At 44.4% G+C, this 19029-nt stretch overlaps 1 protein-coding gene across 8 annotated transcripts in view; it reads left to right on the plus strand.

The window, feature by feature from the left end:
- Positions 1-19029, plus strand: part of LOC138117671 (contactin-4) — a 270719-nt gene that overhangs the window by 192168 nt on the left and 59522 nt on the right. For all 8 annotated transcript variants that reach the window (XM_069028195.1, XM_069028193.1, XM_069028194.1 and 5 more), the window contains 3 exons: positions 12963-13166; positions 16558-16660; positions 17413-17597. In XM_069028195.1, the coding sequence (XP_068884296.1) occupies positions 12963-13166; positions 16558-16660; positions 17413-17597 (492 nt within the window). The remainder of the gene's footprint in view (positions 1-12962; positions 13167-16557; positions 16661-17412; positions 17598-19029) is intronic.

Here is a 19029-nt window from a genome sequence, read left to right on the forward strand (position 1 = left end):
GAAACCACAAAGCATTTCAGAGTGTACAGCAGTGTTCCAGTTAAGCTCCTGGTGGAAATGTTTTCTTTCTGAGGAGCTTTGCAGGGGGAAACAAAGTTACCTTTCCTTGTTTGCTTTTTTCGGTGCTGTTAATCAAATTTGGCAAGATACATTTCTTGTTGAGATAAACTTAATTGAAACAAACAAATAAAAAGCTCCAAAATCCAAAGCAAACACTCGCTTGTGTTTCTCAGGGCTCTGAACTGAAGTTGGGCTCTAACAGGGATATGCCTGGGAAGTATTTGGAGGTTGCTGTCCTTTTAACTTTATCTCCAAATTTTAAGATAAAATATTCTTTTGTGCCAAATAGTTCTTTTCACTTAAGTTTGTGGGAGCTGAGTCCTTTAGCTGCCACTTTTGTTAGATTTATTTGATAGTCAGGGCAGGGTTAGTTAATGTTTTAACAACTACAGTTTTCCAATTCCTTCTAACATCCCTGGCATTTCGTTGTGAGTCTAGAGCCTAAAAAAATACAGTCCTGGAAAGTATTTTCTCCTTGACAGGCTGGTAGCACACCCATTCTCATGCAGAACAAACGGGCCTGCAAATCCTTCCCCTCCCTTCTTCGGGAAGATAAATGAACTTGTGTTTAGGATTTCTCTCACCCCCCCCTTCCTGCAAGTTTCTCATGGTTCATCTTTAGAAAGATCTATAACCATGTTCTCATGACATTTGCCTTCCAGCCCTCGTGGGAAAAGCCTGTGGAGATGGAGCTCTGCAAGTGCTGTGAGAAATGCTGAATGTACACAGAGGGCTGCTGAAAATGATCTCTCAATCACTTGATTATTTGAATTCCGTGTTCCCGTTGCATTCCCTGGAGGTCTGTCCTGTTCCAAGACCTCTCTGGGCTTCGCTGTTCCACCCCTCACTACAGCTGCAGCACATTTATTCTCACTCCTAAACTATCTCAATCATCTGGGCAAGAAATAAACCAGCTGAGGGCTTTTATTTAGATCACAAAGTGCTCAGCTGGGCAGATGGGAATCCACTGGTGTTCCTACAGGATTTGTCTTCTCCTGCCACTTGCTGAGGGCCTCAAAGTTCCTGCTGACCCTGGAACTGAACCTCCCCTCCATGATTTCTCTCCCTGAACCTCAGTTCCTCAGACTCCTTGTCCCTCTGCTCCTTTCTTACCTTCCTGGGTATCTGGGAGCTGTGTCCCCTTGAGTGAACAAAGGCAGGATTTCAAGGAAAATCAGTTTTCTCTCTCTGCGGTGCCCATGTTCTCAACGTGCTTGGAAAATTCCATCTTCCCAAAGAGGAGGAGATTCATTAAGGCTCAGTTGTTCCCATAATTTTTTCCTCTCTGATGCCATCGCTCCTGATGGAAGCACAGCCGTGGATGGGAACACATCCATGGCTGTGAGCTGAGATGTTGACAGAGAAAAATTCCCCCATCTTTTCACAGATTGGATGCATTCAGGTTTTCTCATTCTTTCCTGCCTTTTTTCCCCTGCTGCTATCCAGGAGAACTTTTAGTTCTGTTGCACAGCTTAATCAAGTAGAACTAACTAAATTTTAGCATTTGACAGACGAGATGGCAATTCTGATTCCATCTCAATCTCAGCCTTTCATGCTGTAGTGAAGTGTGGACACCAGACATGTTTGCAGAAAGCACTTTACTGATTACAGTGCTGCTAAAACCACTTCTGGGCACAGAAATCATTAGTGCTGCTCACTTGTCCGCTCACTTTTTCACCCCTTTTATTATTATTTTTTTAAAGGGATGATGGACACTTCAAGGGCTGGGAACTGTGAGGATGTTTTGGCTTTCAGGGTGGCTGATGGCCTCCAGTGGGATGAAAGGTTTGAGGGGTTTGTCTTGTAAATAATCCATCCCACAAATTGTGTCTGGTGTTCCCTCGTGTTTGTACAGCCCCCACCATGCAGTGCAAGGAGGAAGGGGAGCAAACCTGGGAAAAACCAGACCGGTGCAGGAGGAAAAAGGCAATTACCAGGATTTTTATACCATGACAGGATCAGCGAGTGGGGCGCAGCAGGAATCCTGGAGCATTTCGTGGCCTCACTCCACTACAGTAACCTTAATATTCAGCCTTTATTCTCCTGTTTCTTCCAGTGTGGGATGCCCAGAGCTTTAGAGAAATGTGGATTTTACAGAACCTGTATTCCCAGGATGGGGCAGTTCCCCCTTTGCCAGGCAGGTTGTCAAAGGGCTGAGCTACCCCTGTTACTCCTTATTAAGTGACTGATGGTTTCTCCTCTTTCTCTCCTGTCTTAATGTCTTTGGAGGCCTTTGCTGCTTGGTCAGATTTGGTTCCAATTAGTGAGAAGCTAATTTAGAGAGGAGTCTCGCACACATGGGTGGGCACCGTGGTTGTAAAAGTTCCATTTCTCCGGGAAACCAAGCAAAAAATCTGCTAAGCTGGTTGGAAGTTGGTTCAACTATTTGTCAGAATGCTGCAGGGTCACTGAGCAGCCTGCCACGGATCACTGCCAAGGCTGGAGGGAAAATATGGGCAGGTAAACTCTCCCGTGGGGCTGGCAAAAGCAAAGAACAAAGAGGCAGGGAAATACTTTTCCATTAGGGACAGTCAGAGATGGATTTGGTGTATTTGGTGGTGTTGGGTCGGTGGTGGCAGACCTGGAGCATCAGGAGGTGCTGCAAACTCCCCTGGTCTGTGGGGCAGGAGTTAAACCTTGTTGTCCATGGATGGTTCTGCCTGCAGCATGCAGGGAAGGACAGAGGGGAGGCTCAGTTCCCAAACAAGCAGGAAAATGCCCCAGCAAGGTGGTGTTCCCATGAGCTGGGGCTCCACAGCTCGCAGGTGTCTTTCCTGGGATGGGAACATGTAAAATGCCAGCAGGATTTCCTAGATATTCCCAGGAGGGGGATGAAGGGTGAGTGCTGGAGATGTGTGGGACATGGAGACCGTGAGGAGAGCAAAGGGTGCAGCATCAAAAAATATCTGAATCTGTTGCCAGTTTTTCCTCTTAATAGTGATTGCCACTCAGTGTCCCCTAACAGCAGAGAATTCCCAGGTCCAAAGTGTCAACATCCTAAAAGTGTTTTCCAGAGCACGAACAGCTGAGCCCAAAAAACCTCTGAGAGATTTATCTCAGGCCAAGATCCAGAAAACAACTTCCCAAAGCTTCCATTTCCTGCAGCGTGTCTCCAAGGCAGGTGCCCTGCTCCTGAAAGCTGGATCTGAGCAGCCTGGCAGCATTTCTGCCAAAAATTCAGCTCAAAATTCAGCCCAAAATTCACTCCAGGTGTCTCTTTCCACAGCAGCATCACAAGGAGTAGGTGAGTCACACACTGGGTTTCTGTAATTTGTCTGTGTCTGGCTCCATGTGATGGAGATTATTACAGTTCAGCAAAAATGGGCTTCATTAAACTTAAAATCAGGCATATGAAACCCTCATTTAAATAAAAAGTGATTGAGAATGGTAACTTCCATTTAAAGTGCATCTCCCATCATTTATTTTTTATGCTCTGCCACAGTCACCGTTTAAATTATTGAAAGCAAGAAGTAAAAAGCTTCTCAGGAGATAGAAATGGATTAGATTAAAATTAATCTGACATAATCCTTTCTCTAAAACTGCTGATTCAGTTTGTGCACAAGTTTATCAACATATTTGAGGATAAGGGATAAGGATAAATTCTCTTCTAATTTGGGAGTGCTTTTGGCTTGATATTTCTGACAGCACAGGAAACATGCAGCGCTCTCTTAATTGAGAGATTTATGAAATTACAAATATTTCCAACAGCACAAATGCCAGGCTCATTACAGATTTATGCTAATTTAAGCACCTGAGTTGGCAAATGTGATCTGCCTCATTTCTGGGATGAATTTTGAGGTGCAAAAATAGGGGCAAAGTCAAGAATAGATACTGGCCATGGGAGTTTAGAGCAGATTTTCAGCTGGCACGTGTCACTTGTCACCTGCAGAGTCAGAGCCTCACACCAGCCCCCCAGCATTCCTTGTTTGTGCCCCTCGGCAGTGTCATGGACACAGGAGGAGGTCTGGGGTCTGTAACTGGGAGGGAAGAGGCTCAGCCCTCCATTGAAGACCTTGGAAATAGCAAAATATCAGGAACATGATGTTAATGGGTTTTTTATTTATCAGTGACAGCTCGTGACATCTTTAAAAAGAAATCATCTGCGAGCCAGTCGTGTGGTTTATTCCCTGTTTGGTTGCAGTCAGCACTAAATGAAGATTGAAATGGGATTGAGAGGGGGTAGAGCCAGCAGGGCTTGGCTAAAGATGAGTGAGATCTGTCGTCTGACAGAACCCAGTCAATGGCATTTATCGAGAGTTGTAGCACTTTGTGATGTCTTTATGAAATAAATCAGAGATCAGAGTCCTGCTCTCAGGCTCTGCTAACCCTTTCCCTCCAAATCCAGCTCTGCTGGCCTCTGCAAAGCCCTTGGCAGCAGCCAAGGATGCAGAACACGCATAGTTGAAGTATCAGATTTGGGGTTCCACATCCCTGGGTGCACATTCTGCTTTGTTCAAGCCACTAGTCCTGGCTGTGGGAGCCCTCACTCCTATGGGGCTGATGCTTTGCTGTTGAAAAATCTGTGGGGATATTGGTTTGGGCATTTTCTGTTATGTCATGCATGTGAAGTGCCTAAAAATGCAACCATGATGTGTTCAAATGTAATAAATGTGCAACCACGATGTGTTTAAATGATATGCTAAATGTGCAACCATGATGATGTTTTCAGCTGGTAGATACCAAAGCATTTTATCTGAACACTGTTTATCTATCAAATATGTGAAGAGAATGTTTATTTCCTGTGTACTACAGACGAGTGCCCTCCAGACTGTGCCTCCCTTGGGCTGTTTGGGCAGATATTTCAGCCTTGGAGTTGTTCATAATTTTAATTCATTGCAGTAAGAAAATTCTCTACAACCAACTTTTACTTTTTTTTTTGTTAGAGGTTTGATCTAATCTCCTACAGCTACAGTAAGAGGCTGATCAAAGGTAGTGAAAGCTGGTATTAAAGGATTAGCTAGGTCACATTGAAATATGTTTTGAAACAAGCCCAGGGACCTTTAGCTTTTCTGAAGCAAGTGCACACACAAAAAAGGATTTTTAGGCTAACTCCCTGTGACTTTAAACAGAAAACAAACTGATGGATTAAATCTGTGAGTCATTCCTTCAGGTGATGTGTGTAGCACTTTATGTAACACAAGCCTGGAGAATATCAGCAGCCACTGAATCTCTCACAGCACAAATAAGGAGCAGAATTTAAATTCAGGGTAGGCATCAGTTGTGCTCGTGCCCAGCTTCCTGTGTTTTTATTCTCTTTTGATGATTGCTTTTAAGTAATTAGCAGCTTCAGCCCAGCCTCCTTTTATCTTTTTCCCTGGCTGATCTCTCCTGTTTCCATTTGCTGCTGCCAATCCCTGTCCCAGGGGTGCTTTGTCTCTGGCTGTCAGGTGAAGATGTTTCTTTGGGAAGATGTTGATGCCACTCTCTGGACTGTATCAAGCTATTATTCCTTTTTTTATTACCAGAATTTCCTCATTGGAATGAACTAAGAAAGAGAGAGAGAGAATCACCCAGCTGATTGCTGCTGGGGTGAGCCTGGCTCCAAAAGCTTCAGTTTAAATGAGAAGTGCTGGAAAGTGGCATCAAATCCAATCCTGGGCGAGCTTCTCCATTGCCAGGAAACACCAAACCTGCTTCAGGAGAGATCAGAAGCCCTTAGGATAGACACAGGTTGGGTTGGGGGGTGGGTTTTCTTTCCAGGCAAGACCAGGCTGAGCTGTAAATTTCCGTAAGACAAGTTATAAAGTTTTTCAGACAAAAACCCATCGAGTTTCTCCCCAAACCTGCCAGGCTGTGCTCGATGGGAGAGTGTCTGTGCCCATCAGATACTGTTGAAATACTTTTGGTATTTAGCTGGAGTAAATGCCCCAGTGCAGGACTTCACCTCCTAAGCACAGATGAAGATTGCTGTGGATTTTCCTCCCTTCAGGCTCAGGCTGCCCCATGGCACAGTGTGATCCTCCTTAGTGCTCCCCTGCCATCGACTGGGGCTGCAGGCTGCTGGGGAGAGATAAGCCAGGCCAGCTGTGTACAGCCAGCAGATATTTCACTGCTTTAGAGATGCACGAGCTGGAGATGAAGCTGATACAGGGGATTATTGATTAGGCTTCAGGTAATGAAGGCCTTTTAATTACCTACATCTGAAGCTCTACATACTGGGCAGATGAGGGGCTGGGAGGCAAACACAGCGCTGAAAACTGCTGTGGGAATGAGTCCAACACAGAAATTGGGTAATTTGTGTGTTTTTCTCATTCTTATAAACTTCTGACAGCACATTGCTCTGGTGCCTGGCTGCTGAGTAACTGTGTCCTCAGATTTGGCATAGCTGAGGGTTCATCCAGACATGTTTTATTAACCTCAGATTAATCTTGTTCATTATTTATCATTCCTTTTATTAAAACCTGCATTTGAGGCCCAGAGCTGTGGTGTGTTGTAGAGCTCAGACTCGAAGGGAGAATTACCAGGTGATGCTTTTGTCCAGGTTGATTTCCTTAAATTGTTCTGCAATTATTAAAACTGGAAGATAAAAAATGGATGCAGTGTGCTGGCAGGGCAATGGAATGGTCTGTAGGCCCCAAAAAAAAAGGTGTGGTGCATAACTCATGTAACTTTACCATTAAAATAAAACTGTGAAGGAGAAAAATGGTAAAAAACTCCAGGAATTGCAGAGAACTGGTGTGTGTAGAGAGGAGCCTCGGAGGGTTGGGTAGGGCCATGAACATGGAGTGTTGTGCCAGGGATTTGCCTTTCCTGAATAATCCCCTTTTCCCCTTCCCCAGGACACTCTGGCAGGGTGTTGTGGCACTCGGAGCCTCCTTTCCTGCTCACATTTTGTGATTCACAGGGTTATGGGTGCTGATTGCTCAAACAAACTACAGTGAAACCTGGAATAAGGAAATTTGGTTTATGAACATCCCCTACAAGCAGTTGGCAGATTTTAATAAGCAAGTTGAGAATACTGAACAAGTTCACAGGACACTCATCAGATAATCAGTTAAGCTTTAGTGTTACCCAAATTTGCTGTAACCTTCAAAACACTCTGTTAGAGGCTCTAAAGAGAAACTGGAACACCAAGGAATGGAAGCAATCAGAGCAAAAAAAAAAAGAGAAGTCTGTGGATTATCCACCAAAAATCAGCTTTCCATGAAGTTTATACAGCAACTGTGGGTATGGCTGGGGGGTTGTACAATGAAATGGTGTTATAGCATTTGGATATTAAAACAAAGAGCAGGTGGGAATGTTTGGCACTTCCCAGCCAGCCAGGAACACACCCAGAGCCAAGAAATTTGTCTGTGCTAAAGCACCCAAAAGCAAAGTGCTAAATGCAGTTCCTCCCGACCATCACCTGCACTGCCATAGTTGAGGGAACAGCTTCTCTCCAGGAAAACCTTCACTGTGCTGTTGGCTCTGTCTGGGAACGGCAGGGAGTAAAACAGAAAAGCTTCAGCACTTCCCATTCTGCAAAAAGTAACTGAATTTTGAAAAAAAAAATTAAAACAGTCATAATTTTACAGAAGTGCATGATCCAGGGAAGGGCCAACCAAACACTCAGAGCTGTGGTCACTCTGTCTGGATTTAAATTGTTTCTAACAGGGGATGAGCCTCACTTCTCCTTTCAAAATGTCTCAAAATTATTTCCTGTTTCAGTCATAGTTTGGGTTGCTTGGGACAGTTTAAAGGGAGGATTTCATTATTTCCTTAATTTCATATTTTTCTCTTGCCATGGGTAATGAAGCCAAATTTTTGTGCATTACAATTTACAGAAAACCTTCTGTTTCACACTGAAAATCAGTTCCCACCTGTCCATCTTGAGAGTGACAGAGGAGGTGATAACCTAGGAATTATAGCAATCATTAAAGAAGTGGATTAATGTCTGTAACTTTCAGTAAAGCCTATAAAAAATAATAGTGTATTGTACCCACACTGTTCTTATTAAAAATGATAAATGACCCCCCTTTTTTTGGCTAATACTAATTCCAAAATTTCATTCCTCTACTCAGCTTTATGGCTACCATAATCTTGATATTTTAATAGCTTTTCCCATAATAGCCACAGAGACCTTTTTAAGTGGCAGCCCTGACTTTATGGAAGAGACTTGAGAAAAAAAAAAAATCAGGAAGAGTTTCTTCCACTTAAAGGCAGAGACAAAATACGTGCATGGCTCAAGACAGGCAACCAGAGAACGTTATTTTGGCAAACCACAGGCCTAATTTTAATAATTACTCAGAATTTCTGTGCAGCTTTCAGTAGAGTGTCGATAATGGAAATGAAGAAAAATAAGGTTACAGCATGTTCTGGGTCTGTGCAGGGGATGACCAGGCAGGTGCTCAGTGGCTGCTCTGGGATTGCAGCTCATGGAGTTCCTCCTTCCCTTTAAAAGCAGCAAATACAGGTCAGAAATGGAGTCATATTCTCTGTTTGAGAAACCTGCTTGAATCTGCTTTAAAGGGGAAATGAAAAGCGTGGTAAATTAAGCAAAAATTACATGAAAAGGGCCCCAAATTAGACAGGAGAAGTTTGTAATAAATTCCTCAAGGAATTAGAGCCTAATGTGTGATTAGAAAACCTTGAATTGCCTGTTGCTGCTGCTTCCTTGTGCTCAAAGGCTCCGTGCTGGTGACTCTGGGAGACGTTTCCATCAGCGGGAGCCACCCCGGGCTGTGTTTTAAGTGTCTGTTTGCACAGGAGTTACAAATTGCCTGTGGGATGTTTGCTGCCTGTCACTTCCAGAGCAATTAGGAAGGGAGGCCTTATCAAAAGGAATCCATCAAGTTGGAAGAGACATAAATATTGCACCAGGATCTCTCAGAAAATCAAAGGGAGTTGGAGGGAGTATTTATTTACATGTTGCTACGCAAGCAGATGCACATAGAGATGCTCCACTCCGTGCTCTACCCTGGGCTTTGTATTCCATTAGTCCCTGGTGTTTGAGAGAGGGAGAGGGAGAAGGAGAGGAAGAGGGAGAGGGAGAGAACTACCCAGTATTAAATATTACCTAGCAATCATGGACTGCTAATATCAAAATCTGTGTAATTCAGGCAGTTGGATCCTTCTGGACGCTGATAGGAAGGCAGAGCTGCACCTTCAGACCTTTGCTGTGTTCCTCAGCTGTATATAGCCAAATTAATAGAGTTTGGAGGTAGCTCTGGGGGAAATTTTGATACTTTGCCATCCAGAAATGGGTCTCCTTTAAGTCCGCCCTGTGCTGGGTTCCTCATTTCAGAGAGATCCCAGCTCATCACTGTTTGTTTCCCTCTTTGATCTCACCTCCTCCTCTTGCACAGCCTCCTGTGACCTGCTTGCCCAGGGCTTCCCACCTGGCCCTCAGCTCCAATGACAGAATTCTTCCCGACTTTCTAACGGAGGCAGAGCCAAGGAAAAGCTCCTACAACAATTATAGGGTTGGAAAGCCCATCTTGAAAATGCCAGCACAAGGGCTCTCGATGGCTCTCACCAGCAAAGAGACGAGAACTCCTTGAGCCAAAGGGATCATTAGCCCACAAGCACAGAGCTAGAGGCTGCAATGAAAATATTTAACCTGGAAATTAGAGGGTTCTTAGCAATTAAAGAAATACTGCGTCACAGAGAAAAGCGGGAGCCAAAACCCTGCGGCTTCTGGGGTGTAATTATACCTACAAGACCTCCTGGGGAAGGATGGGAGGGACAGGGATTGATCCAGAAATTCCCTCCCCACTCTGTTGTTCTGTGGTCAGTTCACCATTCCACAGTCAGTGCAAAATTGCAGAGCTCAGGGGGGCTCTGGTGGAAACCTTGTGTGTGAAGAGTCACTCCAATTTCAGCACCTCTGTGCATCCCAGGGCAGGGATCTTTATTTGCCTGTTGCTGGCTGCTTCTGGAGGAGCAAGATAATTGTTCACCGAGAGTAAATTTAAAAAAAAAAATCCAACAAACTTAACTACTTGCAGAAAATAATAAACTGGCTGAGAAGTGGTGCCTTGTTTGCTCTGAGTATCCTCTTGACATCAGCATGAGGTTCCTTCTAATGAGATGCACATGTGTAAATATGATGATTAGATATTCCCTCATAAACAGAATTATCATCTCTTCCTAAAAGTCTAAGCAGGCATTTTCGAGTCCTGTTGTTAAAAATAAATAAACGAAGGCCTAAAGTTGCCTTCAGCCTCTTCTGGCTGTAAACAGAGGGACGTGAGGGCAGAATGTATTTTCCAAAGTACCTAATGGCAGTTGAGGTCAATTACAGCTACAACTCATTAGAGTATTAAAATAAGTATATGACTTTTGGTATAATTAGTGTTCCCTTAGAAAACTGCAGTGGTCTCGTATCCACTTCAGGCTCTTTTAGTGTGCTTGGGCATTTGACTCAGGCAGATATAATAGGGTTAGACTGCATTAACCTCACTCACAGCCTCTGCAGCCGCTTGCAGCGTCTCTCACTTCTTCTTTATTGCTCAAATAACTTCCAAGGATGCCTTATAAAACACAGAGCACTGTCTAATTAGTCACAGAGAAGATTACAGCTGCTTAATTTAGTGTTGAGCTTTTTGCTGATTCAGAAATTCCCCAGGAATAAAGCATCCAGTGGGTGATAACACGACTCGGCAGATCCTCCTCACAATTGGCTTTAAAGGGGGAAAAAAAATCAATTAGGGAGGATGAAAGCAAAGCCATGAGCAGGCTGGAATGTTCATGACAGAAAGGTGAGGTTCCTGTAACACGTGTTTTATTCTGGATGAACCTGAGGGAGTAGCAGGAATATCAGACCCCTGTGCAGGCTCAGAAGAGTCACAGCTGGAAATCTGCATTGGTAGTGATGCCTTTTTCTCTGGTCCTAAAAATATGAGCCAGACACAGTTAGGGTGATAAAAGGGGTACCTTTATGCAAGGATCCTCAGGTGCACAAAAGCCATCAGGTGGGAAATGCCGAGGACGCCCTGTTGAGCTTTTGACAGGCTACCTTTCCTTCTCAGAGCAGGGTAAGAGAGCAGAGGAGGCTGCTGTTCTGCTGAGCTCTTTATTTCATGGTCTCACAGCTTTCTTGAAGGCAGAGTTCAAGGGGCTTACATGATAAAGGCAAGCAGCAACAGCAACAACAGGCAAAACCAGCTTCTTCTTCTTCTATGTGCTCTATGTGCTCTATATCTTTTCTTGCAGAAGTGTGGATTATATTTGTTAATTGACCAATAAGATTAACACACTATTCTAGTTTTTCTTTTCTTAACCTACCCTGGTCTAATTCTAACAGCTTGAAAGTCTTACACAAGTGTTACATAGGTATTACACAGATTTGCATGTACAGTTTCTATCAGTTCTTACTGTTTATGTGAACACTCCTTCTAAAAAATGTGAACAGTGTAATTCTAGCTAGATTTTGTCTAAAGTAAAGAAATTCTGTGAAAAGGTAACACTGCTGCAGCAAGAACTGTGTTTAAGGTCTCTGCTGTAGCTTTTCAATGTTTAGGGCACTTAGCATATATTTCTACTAAAAGTTAAAAAAATCTGTATTTCTATTTCACTTTGGTGTGGCTTCACGTATCTCAGCTTCTCCAAAGGTTTTAATTCAACCCCTGTGCTTTGGCTTCCCTCTGGGCCTGGATCCAGAGGAGCTTTCACTCGAACACCACCCCCCAAACGTGACACGTGCACAATTTTCAGAGATTCTGCAAATTAGCACATCTGACAAGAACCCCCCAGTTAGGAACCTGCCTGTGGAGTAACCCCCCAGATCTTCTAAATTCTCCCCCCTCAGATGAGATCCAGGCCCTGCTTACAAAAACATGTCTCAAACAGCTGCTTTCAGCCTTGGTTTCTAATGAGAACCAAGACAGCATAGGGATCCTGGAATTTGTTTTGTCTTCCTGCCTAGGGAAATGTTGAAGCTAAGCTGCAATAAAAGGCTACAAAGTTACAAATACTTGTGTAAAGAATACCGAGAATAGATAAAAGGAAAAAAAGGTAAAACCTGAAACGGCATCAGCGGCCGTGGGGCTCCTTCCGTGGGCTGTGACATACCCAATTTTCCCTGCTCAGAGCTTGTCCCTTGTGTGAGAAATGAGACAACTCTTAGTTAAAAAAAAAAAAAAAAATTGAAATAATTTATTGAAAACAGAAAAGTGAAAAAAAATTACAGAAATTAGCAAAATATAAAAATTTGGGATCCTATGGCTCGGTAGATGGCATGCCCCAGGAGCGCAGGGATTTTAGATCTTCTGGCTGAAACAGCACTGGGCCTCAGGTAGAGAAAAAGGACTTACAGTGCTCGGCTGGCTTTTGGCTGGTCCAAAAGCCAAAAAAATTACTAAAGGTTCCTTAATAGGAGTCAGCCTTCCCAGCACTGACCTCCACCTCAGCAAGGCGGGAGAGAAAAGGGGCATGTCTCTCTCTGGCCGCTTGTTTTATAGTGCCTTTGCTCCTCCCCAGTCCACCCACAGCCCGCCCACAGCCCACCCCTTCTGTTTAAAGTGATTGGTGTTTTCCCTTTGACAGATTATCTCTGTCCACCAATGGCTCATCGTTGTCAGAGGGGTGGTATTAGCTGAGATAAGGGTGCTACAATGCCTTCATTAAAATTCAGGTTGCCATGGAGCTTGCCTACAGGATAATGGCTATGGGGCTGGGCTGGCTGTTAGAACTGGGGTTTTTGAAATTTGCCTTGGAACCAAAGTACAAGTAAAAACACCTCAAAAAATTAAAATACATCCAACACATCTTAAAACACTTGTAAAAGTATACAGTAAACACAGGAAAGATAACTCTTATGGTGTACAAGTGGTTAATGGAACTTGATTTTTGTACCTGGGCTGATGGGTTAATTTTAACATTCAATTTAAAAATATTTAACTCAAAATGAATTAATTAAAGCACTTAATATGCAAAGACCAAGCACAAATAGGGATTTCACGTATGACACCTCGTGCTTGCAGAGCTCAGCTACGCGTGGATCTTCAACGAGTACCCGAGCTTCGTGCACCAGGACAGCCGGCGCTTCGTGTCCCAGGAAACCGGGAATCTCTACATCGCCAAGGTGGAGACCTCGGATGTGGGCAACTACACCTGCGTGGTGACCAACACCGTGACCAACAGCAGGGTGCTGGGGCCCCCCACGCCCCTCGTCCTCAGGAACGACGGTAGGAGCCTCCCAAGCTGGCCTTGGAGCCTCTCTCGTGCTTTTCGTGACTGGATGTCACCCAGACATTGAAAAGTGGCCTGAAATGTTCGTATTGGAGTTAAGGGAGAGATTTTTCCCCTCAGAGTGAGGCTGGAGCTGTGGTTCAAACTCATGGACAGCTAAAGTTGCTCTTCCCAGCACTGCTGAGACTCTCCGAGTCAGGCAATAATTACAAAAGAAAACCCTGATGGGATTTGGCCAAAGACAGGAAACAAAATAGATTTTAGAGTCTGGATATACCAGTTTTTCTCATTTTATGCAGCCCAAAAGTGAGCAAAGGCACTTTGTTTTTTCGGTAACTCTTAGCTCAGCCTGTATTTCCCAGCAGAATTAGGGCTATTTTTAGTGGTCTGTGGAATAATACAAAAAAGGGAGAAGAAAGCAAAAGAGGATTTCTAAATTTATACAGACAATTGATCTGTATCGTCGTCATTTTTGAGCAGATAAGAAAAATACATTTGCATGCTAATTTACAATTAAAATTAATTAAAATGTCTCTGTTCAAAGGCTAACAGTTGGAACATTTGTTCCAGAAATAGAAATGCAATGTTAGCAACTTCTCCTGGAAGTTCTTCTCCACTGTCACCTCGTGGTATTTGACAAAAATTCCTTGCTTGGAAAATGCAGTTGCTGCAGCCTCCTGCCCATCAGACTGACACAATTCCTGTGGATGGGAAATGCTATTGGTGATGAGCAGTTGTCACAACTGGACTGGGAGGGGTGGAGGTGCTGCTTTTCCAGATCTGCCCCTCCTTACAGGGAATGCTGTGTTCCTACAAACACAGAGGCAGCAAATCTGTCCCCAGTGAGCCATGGCATGGATGGCAGACAAAGAGCAAAGTTTAAATTTGCCTCATACTAACAACTGCAGTGCTGAAATTATATTTTTTGATATTCCAATAATAGGACTTTTTTTTGCAAACCCTACTGGAAGAGCTGGGGAGGGACTTGGTACAGGGGTGTGCCATGCTAGAACAAGGGGCAATGGCTTTAAACTGATGGGGCAGGGTTGGATTGGGAAGGAATTCTTCCCTGTGAGGTTGGGGAGGCCCTGGCACAGGGTGCCCAGAGCAGCTGTGGCTGCCCCATCCTGCTCCAAAGCCTGCTGGGTGCATCCAGGTGTTGAGAGCTGCTGCTCCTGCAGTGCTTCTCAATTTTTCTTAAAAATGTGGGATTTTCAACATCAGGATTGAAGCAGGAACAGTAGGAAAGCACCGAAATAGTCCTGGAATAAAATTGCCATCAGCAGCAGCTGTATGGGCCAATTAAACTCTACCATTTCACAGGTGTTGTCAGGAAATGCCTCTCATCTCCTCAGACAAATTAGCCTCCTTCTGAATTCCTGGGACTTTCATCCCAAAGCAGGTTTTTAAGCCTTGATATTAGAAGAAAGATACAAAAGCCTCTGAAATGCCAACACATGGTGCATCTGATGTGCGACACTGGAAGTGTTCTCCAAGCTACAAACCCGGGGTCTATTTTAGTCTTTTATTTCCTCCTCTGTCCCTGCCACCTGCACAGCTAAGTCAGATGTTAAATCACCCAGGAACAGCAGGAAAAATGAGGATTTTCTGCATGGAAGTGATCTTGGATTCAGGATGGAGATGTCTCAACTGCTCTGATGTTGCTCCTATAAAGAGGAGACAGCAGGGCTCACTTCATACCCGATATATATTTGTGTAGGTAGGCAGGTTGTCACTGCAGCAGTAGCCTTGTGATTTTTCCAGGTACAAATCCTGATTTTTGGGTGGTTGGAGTTCACAGGAAGGCTGTGAGAGGCCACAGCTGCAGGGCTGAGGGTGTCAGTGGCTGTAGCTGATGTCCCACAGCCCCAGGGAAACATTCCTACCCCACTGTGGGGTTTCATCCCCCTGGGATTTCAGCTCTCCAGTCCCAGCCCAAGGCAAAGAAATGGGAATAAATAAAGAGTGAGAGAAGGGGTAAAAGATCTCCACAAGTTCTGAATAAATAAAAAGTGAGAGAAAGATCTCCACAAGTTCCATCAGCTGCTGCTTTGGAGACCACGGGGCAGTTCTTGGCTTGATTGAAGCTCACCCAGCTAATACTTATCACAGATTTTGGAGAAATTTAGGCAAGATTGCAAAGGTTTGGCAGGTCCCAGTTGGGAAAACAGGATTTGGAGCTTTTTGATGGTGCAGTGTTGACATGCAGAGGGCTAGCGAGTGACATGCCACGTAATTGCTGTTCATGTGGTTTGTAAATGCTGGAATGTCACCACGGAATCACAGGTTTCCTCTTTCATGTGCCAGGCAGGACATGAATGTGGGGAGAGTATTCACATTTTTAATAAATGCATTTAATTTTGACAACTGAGGCTGTGCAGCAGCTGCTTTGTTGAACGTTTATTTGCAATTAATGTGTTGGAAGAAAGATGACATAACCTGCTGTTGTGCCAGAACAGGTCAGCAAGCAAAGGTGGACTTGGTGCAAGCCTCACACTGAGCATTTCCAGCTTTATCACTGGAAAATGAAAGGAAAGAACCAGGATTTTCTTGCATCCTGTGTGAAAAGCAAGGGGAACAGAGAGCAGCACAGCAATCACAGGCCAGCACCAGCAGCTCCAATGTGCCCCAGTGTCACTGCAGGCTCCTGCTGGCTCATTTCTGGTTTTCTGGGATTCCTCAGGGCTGACCCAGCTCAGCTCCTCCCTTGGCCACTGTCCAGGCAGCGCTGCACTGTTGAGATTTAAACTGCAATCATCAATTAGCTGATAATCACTATTGGTGAAATTATATGTGCCGGGTCTAAGACAGTACAGTGACTGGAAATGGAGCCATTTGTCAGGAGTGTAATGGCCTTTTTATGTGCACAAATTTTTAAACACAATTTCATAAAGAGGCTGCCACGCTCCGTGATTTACTGGGGCAGTAAAAAATAAAGAAATTACCCGAGGAGTAGATGATCTCTGTGCATTGAAATCCTGGAAGTTAATAGAAACCCCTATTAACTCCAGGGATTTTAAAACTTCTTCCTAATGGCTGTTTGTTCCGTGTTTCAGTTCTAGAAGATGCTGAACCTCCCTGGTTATTGCTCCCCTTATTTCACAGGTTACCTGCAAAAATCCTGCATATTCAAAGGCAAAAAGTAATAGAGCCATGAAGAGATTTTAATCTTTGGCAGATGGTGTGGAGAGTTGGTTCAGCTTCTCCTCTGGCAGTAAATGGGAAAAGAGCCCACACTCCACGGCTGTTAGGAACAGGCCATGTTTAAAATGAATGGATTAATTGGGCAAGTAATGATGTATAGAACAGCTCCGTGCTAGCACGGGAACACTTGTGAATTTACTGCTGAAATCCAACCAAGCCTTAGCATCTCCTTTATGTTCACAGGGGTGATGGGAGAGTATGAGCCCAAAATAGAAGTGCAGTTCCCAGAAACGGTTCCATCTGCGAAAGGAACAACGGTGAAACTGGAGTGCTTTGCCTTGGGGAAGTAAGTCTGGATCCATTATTATTATTATTATTATTATTGTTATTATTATTATTATTATTATCATCATCATCATCATCATCGTTATCATCGTTATTATTGTTATTATTGTTATTATTGTTACTGTTATTATTTCTGCAGCTTTTCATGTTCATGGTGCTTCATTGTGGAGTTTGCAGCAGTTCCTAACAACCCACTTCCCTCAGCAGGAGTTACTTATGGCCAGTTTTCATAGCAGCCAGAGGGCCTGGGGGCTCTTGTTTCTGGAGTAAACACTGGCAACACTTCCAAAATGTTGGGGCTGGTAGGAAAATCATCACAGAATCCCAGACTGGTTTGGGTTGGAAGGGACATTCACGACCACCCAGTGCCACCCCTGCCATGGGCAGGGACACCTCCCACTGTCCCAGGCTGCTCCAAGCCCCAATGTCCAGCCTGGCCTTGGGCACTGCCAGGGATCCAGGGGCAGCCCCAGCTGCTCTGGGCACCCTGTGCCAGGGCCTGCCCACCCTAAAATGGATGTGTTGTTACAGCAGAACCCCAAAGTCAAGTGGGTCAAAACAGCATTTTAATAATAAAATGTCTCCTGCTTTTAAGGCTCTGTGAGAGATACACCACGATAAACACATGACTATTTATGTTACATATAACCCACCCGTAATAAAATTCCTCTGGATGCTGTGCCAGGCTCCTCACACTGACCAGACCCAAGACTTTCTCTGCACATCTTACTGTGCTTCATTTTTCTCCTTCAGCCCAGTGCCCACGATCAGCTGGAGGAGGGCGGATGGGAAGCAGATCCCCAGGAAAGCCCGGAGACACCGATCGAGCGGGCTCCTCGAAATCCCCAACTTTCAGCAAGAGGATGCCGGACCCTACGAGTGCGTGGCTGAAAATGTGAGAGGGAAAAACGTGGCCCGAGGACAGCTGACATTTTATGGTAAGCAGGCTGCCTGCTCTCAGGGCTTTATTGCAGCCAGTGCAATCTGCAGTAAACATTTTGTGAGGACGTCATTTTGCCAGGATACTTTAAAAATGACTTTCTTTTCAAATGGCACATCTCGAGAAGGGTGTAATTTGAAGTAAAACCTGGCTGGATGGTGCATATTAATTGAGAATCAGAGCAGCTGGAACAAAAACACATCCCTGGAAGGACATTGGCATGGAAACGTGCTGGAAATGCTTGGAAAGGGCTTGTTTGCCTTCTCGTGGTTGGGAGGGTAAGGCAGGAGATCTGGGGGAGCATCCTCATGTTACAGCTTGGCATTTATGATGTATGGGTTGCCCCAGCTTTCGTGGATAAATGTTAATTGCTGATAACCGATTAAGATCTGCTTTCAAGAGGATCAATGATTGCACAGCAGAGAGAGTTGGGATTTAACAATGTCAGGGCAGAGCCCTCTCCCCTCAGAGGCTTTCTGCACCTGCTCTTCTCTCACTGAAATCAGAGTCCTTGAGCCAGGCACTGTAAAATGTCAAATTTCAGCTTCAAAGGCCTGTTCTGTTAAGTAGAAGATGCATTAATCCCTCTGGTCCTCGTGCCCATCCCCAAATTTCTGCTGGAAACAGCCCCACAAAGCAAACTCAAAGCGTGGCTTTACCTGTGCAGAGGTGAGTGAGAGTTGTGGCAGCACAAGGGTGCCAAGGTTGGTTTGGTACCAAGGTTCTGTCTGAGATGTTTTGGAGGGGACAGGCTGCAGCTTCCACATCCTCCCCCACAGGAGTGCAGAGACCTCCACAGAATAAAAAGAATCCTGGTTTGGTTGCTGCCCTGTTCCCATCTCCAGGAGCACAACAGTGCTGTTCTTTGTAGAAAATACAGACAGGAATTGAGGGTTTTCTCCCCCAAATGCTCCGGAGGGCCCAGCTCCTGTTAGCAGGGAAGATGGGGTTGAGCTCCAGCAATGAGGAGAATGGTTTTTGATTTGTAGTGATTTTGCCACAGAAAAAGAGTTTGGAAACCAGCCCTGCTGGCAACCCTGAATTGAATTTGGTGGGTAATGTAACTTTTTTTAAAGAAAGTAGGGACATTTTCAAACTGGAAATATTTCTAAAAGACATTTCATTTAGAAATCGGAACTTTGGGGGCTTCCAATTGAAATGAACATTTCTCCTTTTAAAACTGAGGAAAATATGAAATGAGAAAACATTAAGAAGGAGTGAAAGAGCAAGAACAAAGTGAAATCTTTCATGTTAAGGAAAGAATCCAGGGTTGATTTGAAGGGGCTTTAATTTTTTTAATTAGATGATTTAAGGATTCCGTTTTCTGTGCCGTGTGCTTCTCCTGATTTTTCCCATGTGGAGAGTAAATTAAAAGACTCATCAGTTGTACAGTTTTGCTCTACCCACGGCCAAAGCTGCCTTCCTTGGAA

This window comes from Aphelocoma coerulescens, chromosome 12 (assembly GCF_041296385.1).
Source record: "Aphelocoma coerulescens isolate FSJ_1873_10779 chromosome 12, UR_Acoe_1.0, whole genome shotgun sequence".
Lineage (NCBI taxonomy): Eukaryota > Metazoa > Chordata > Aves > Passeriformes > Corvidae > Aphelocoma > Aphelocoma coerulescens.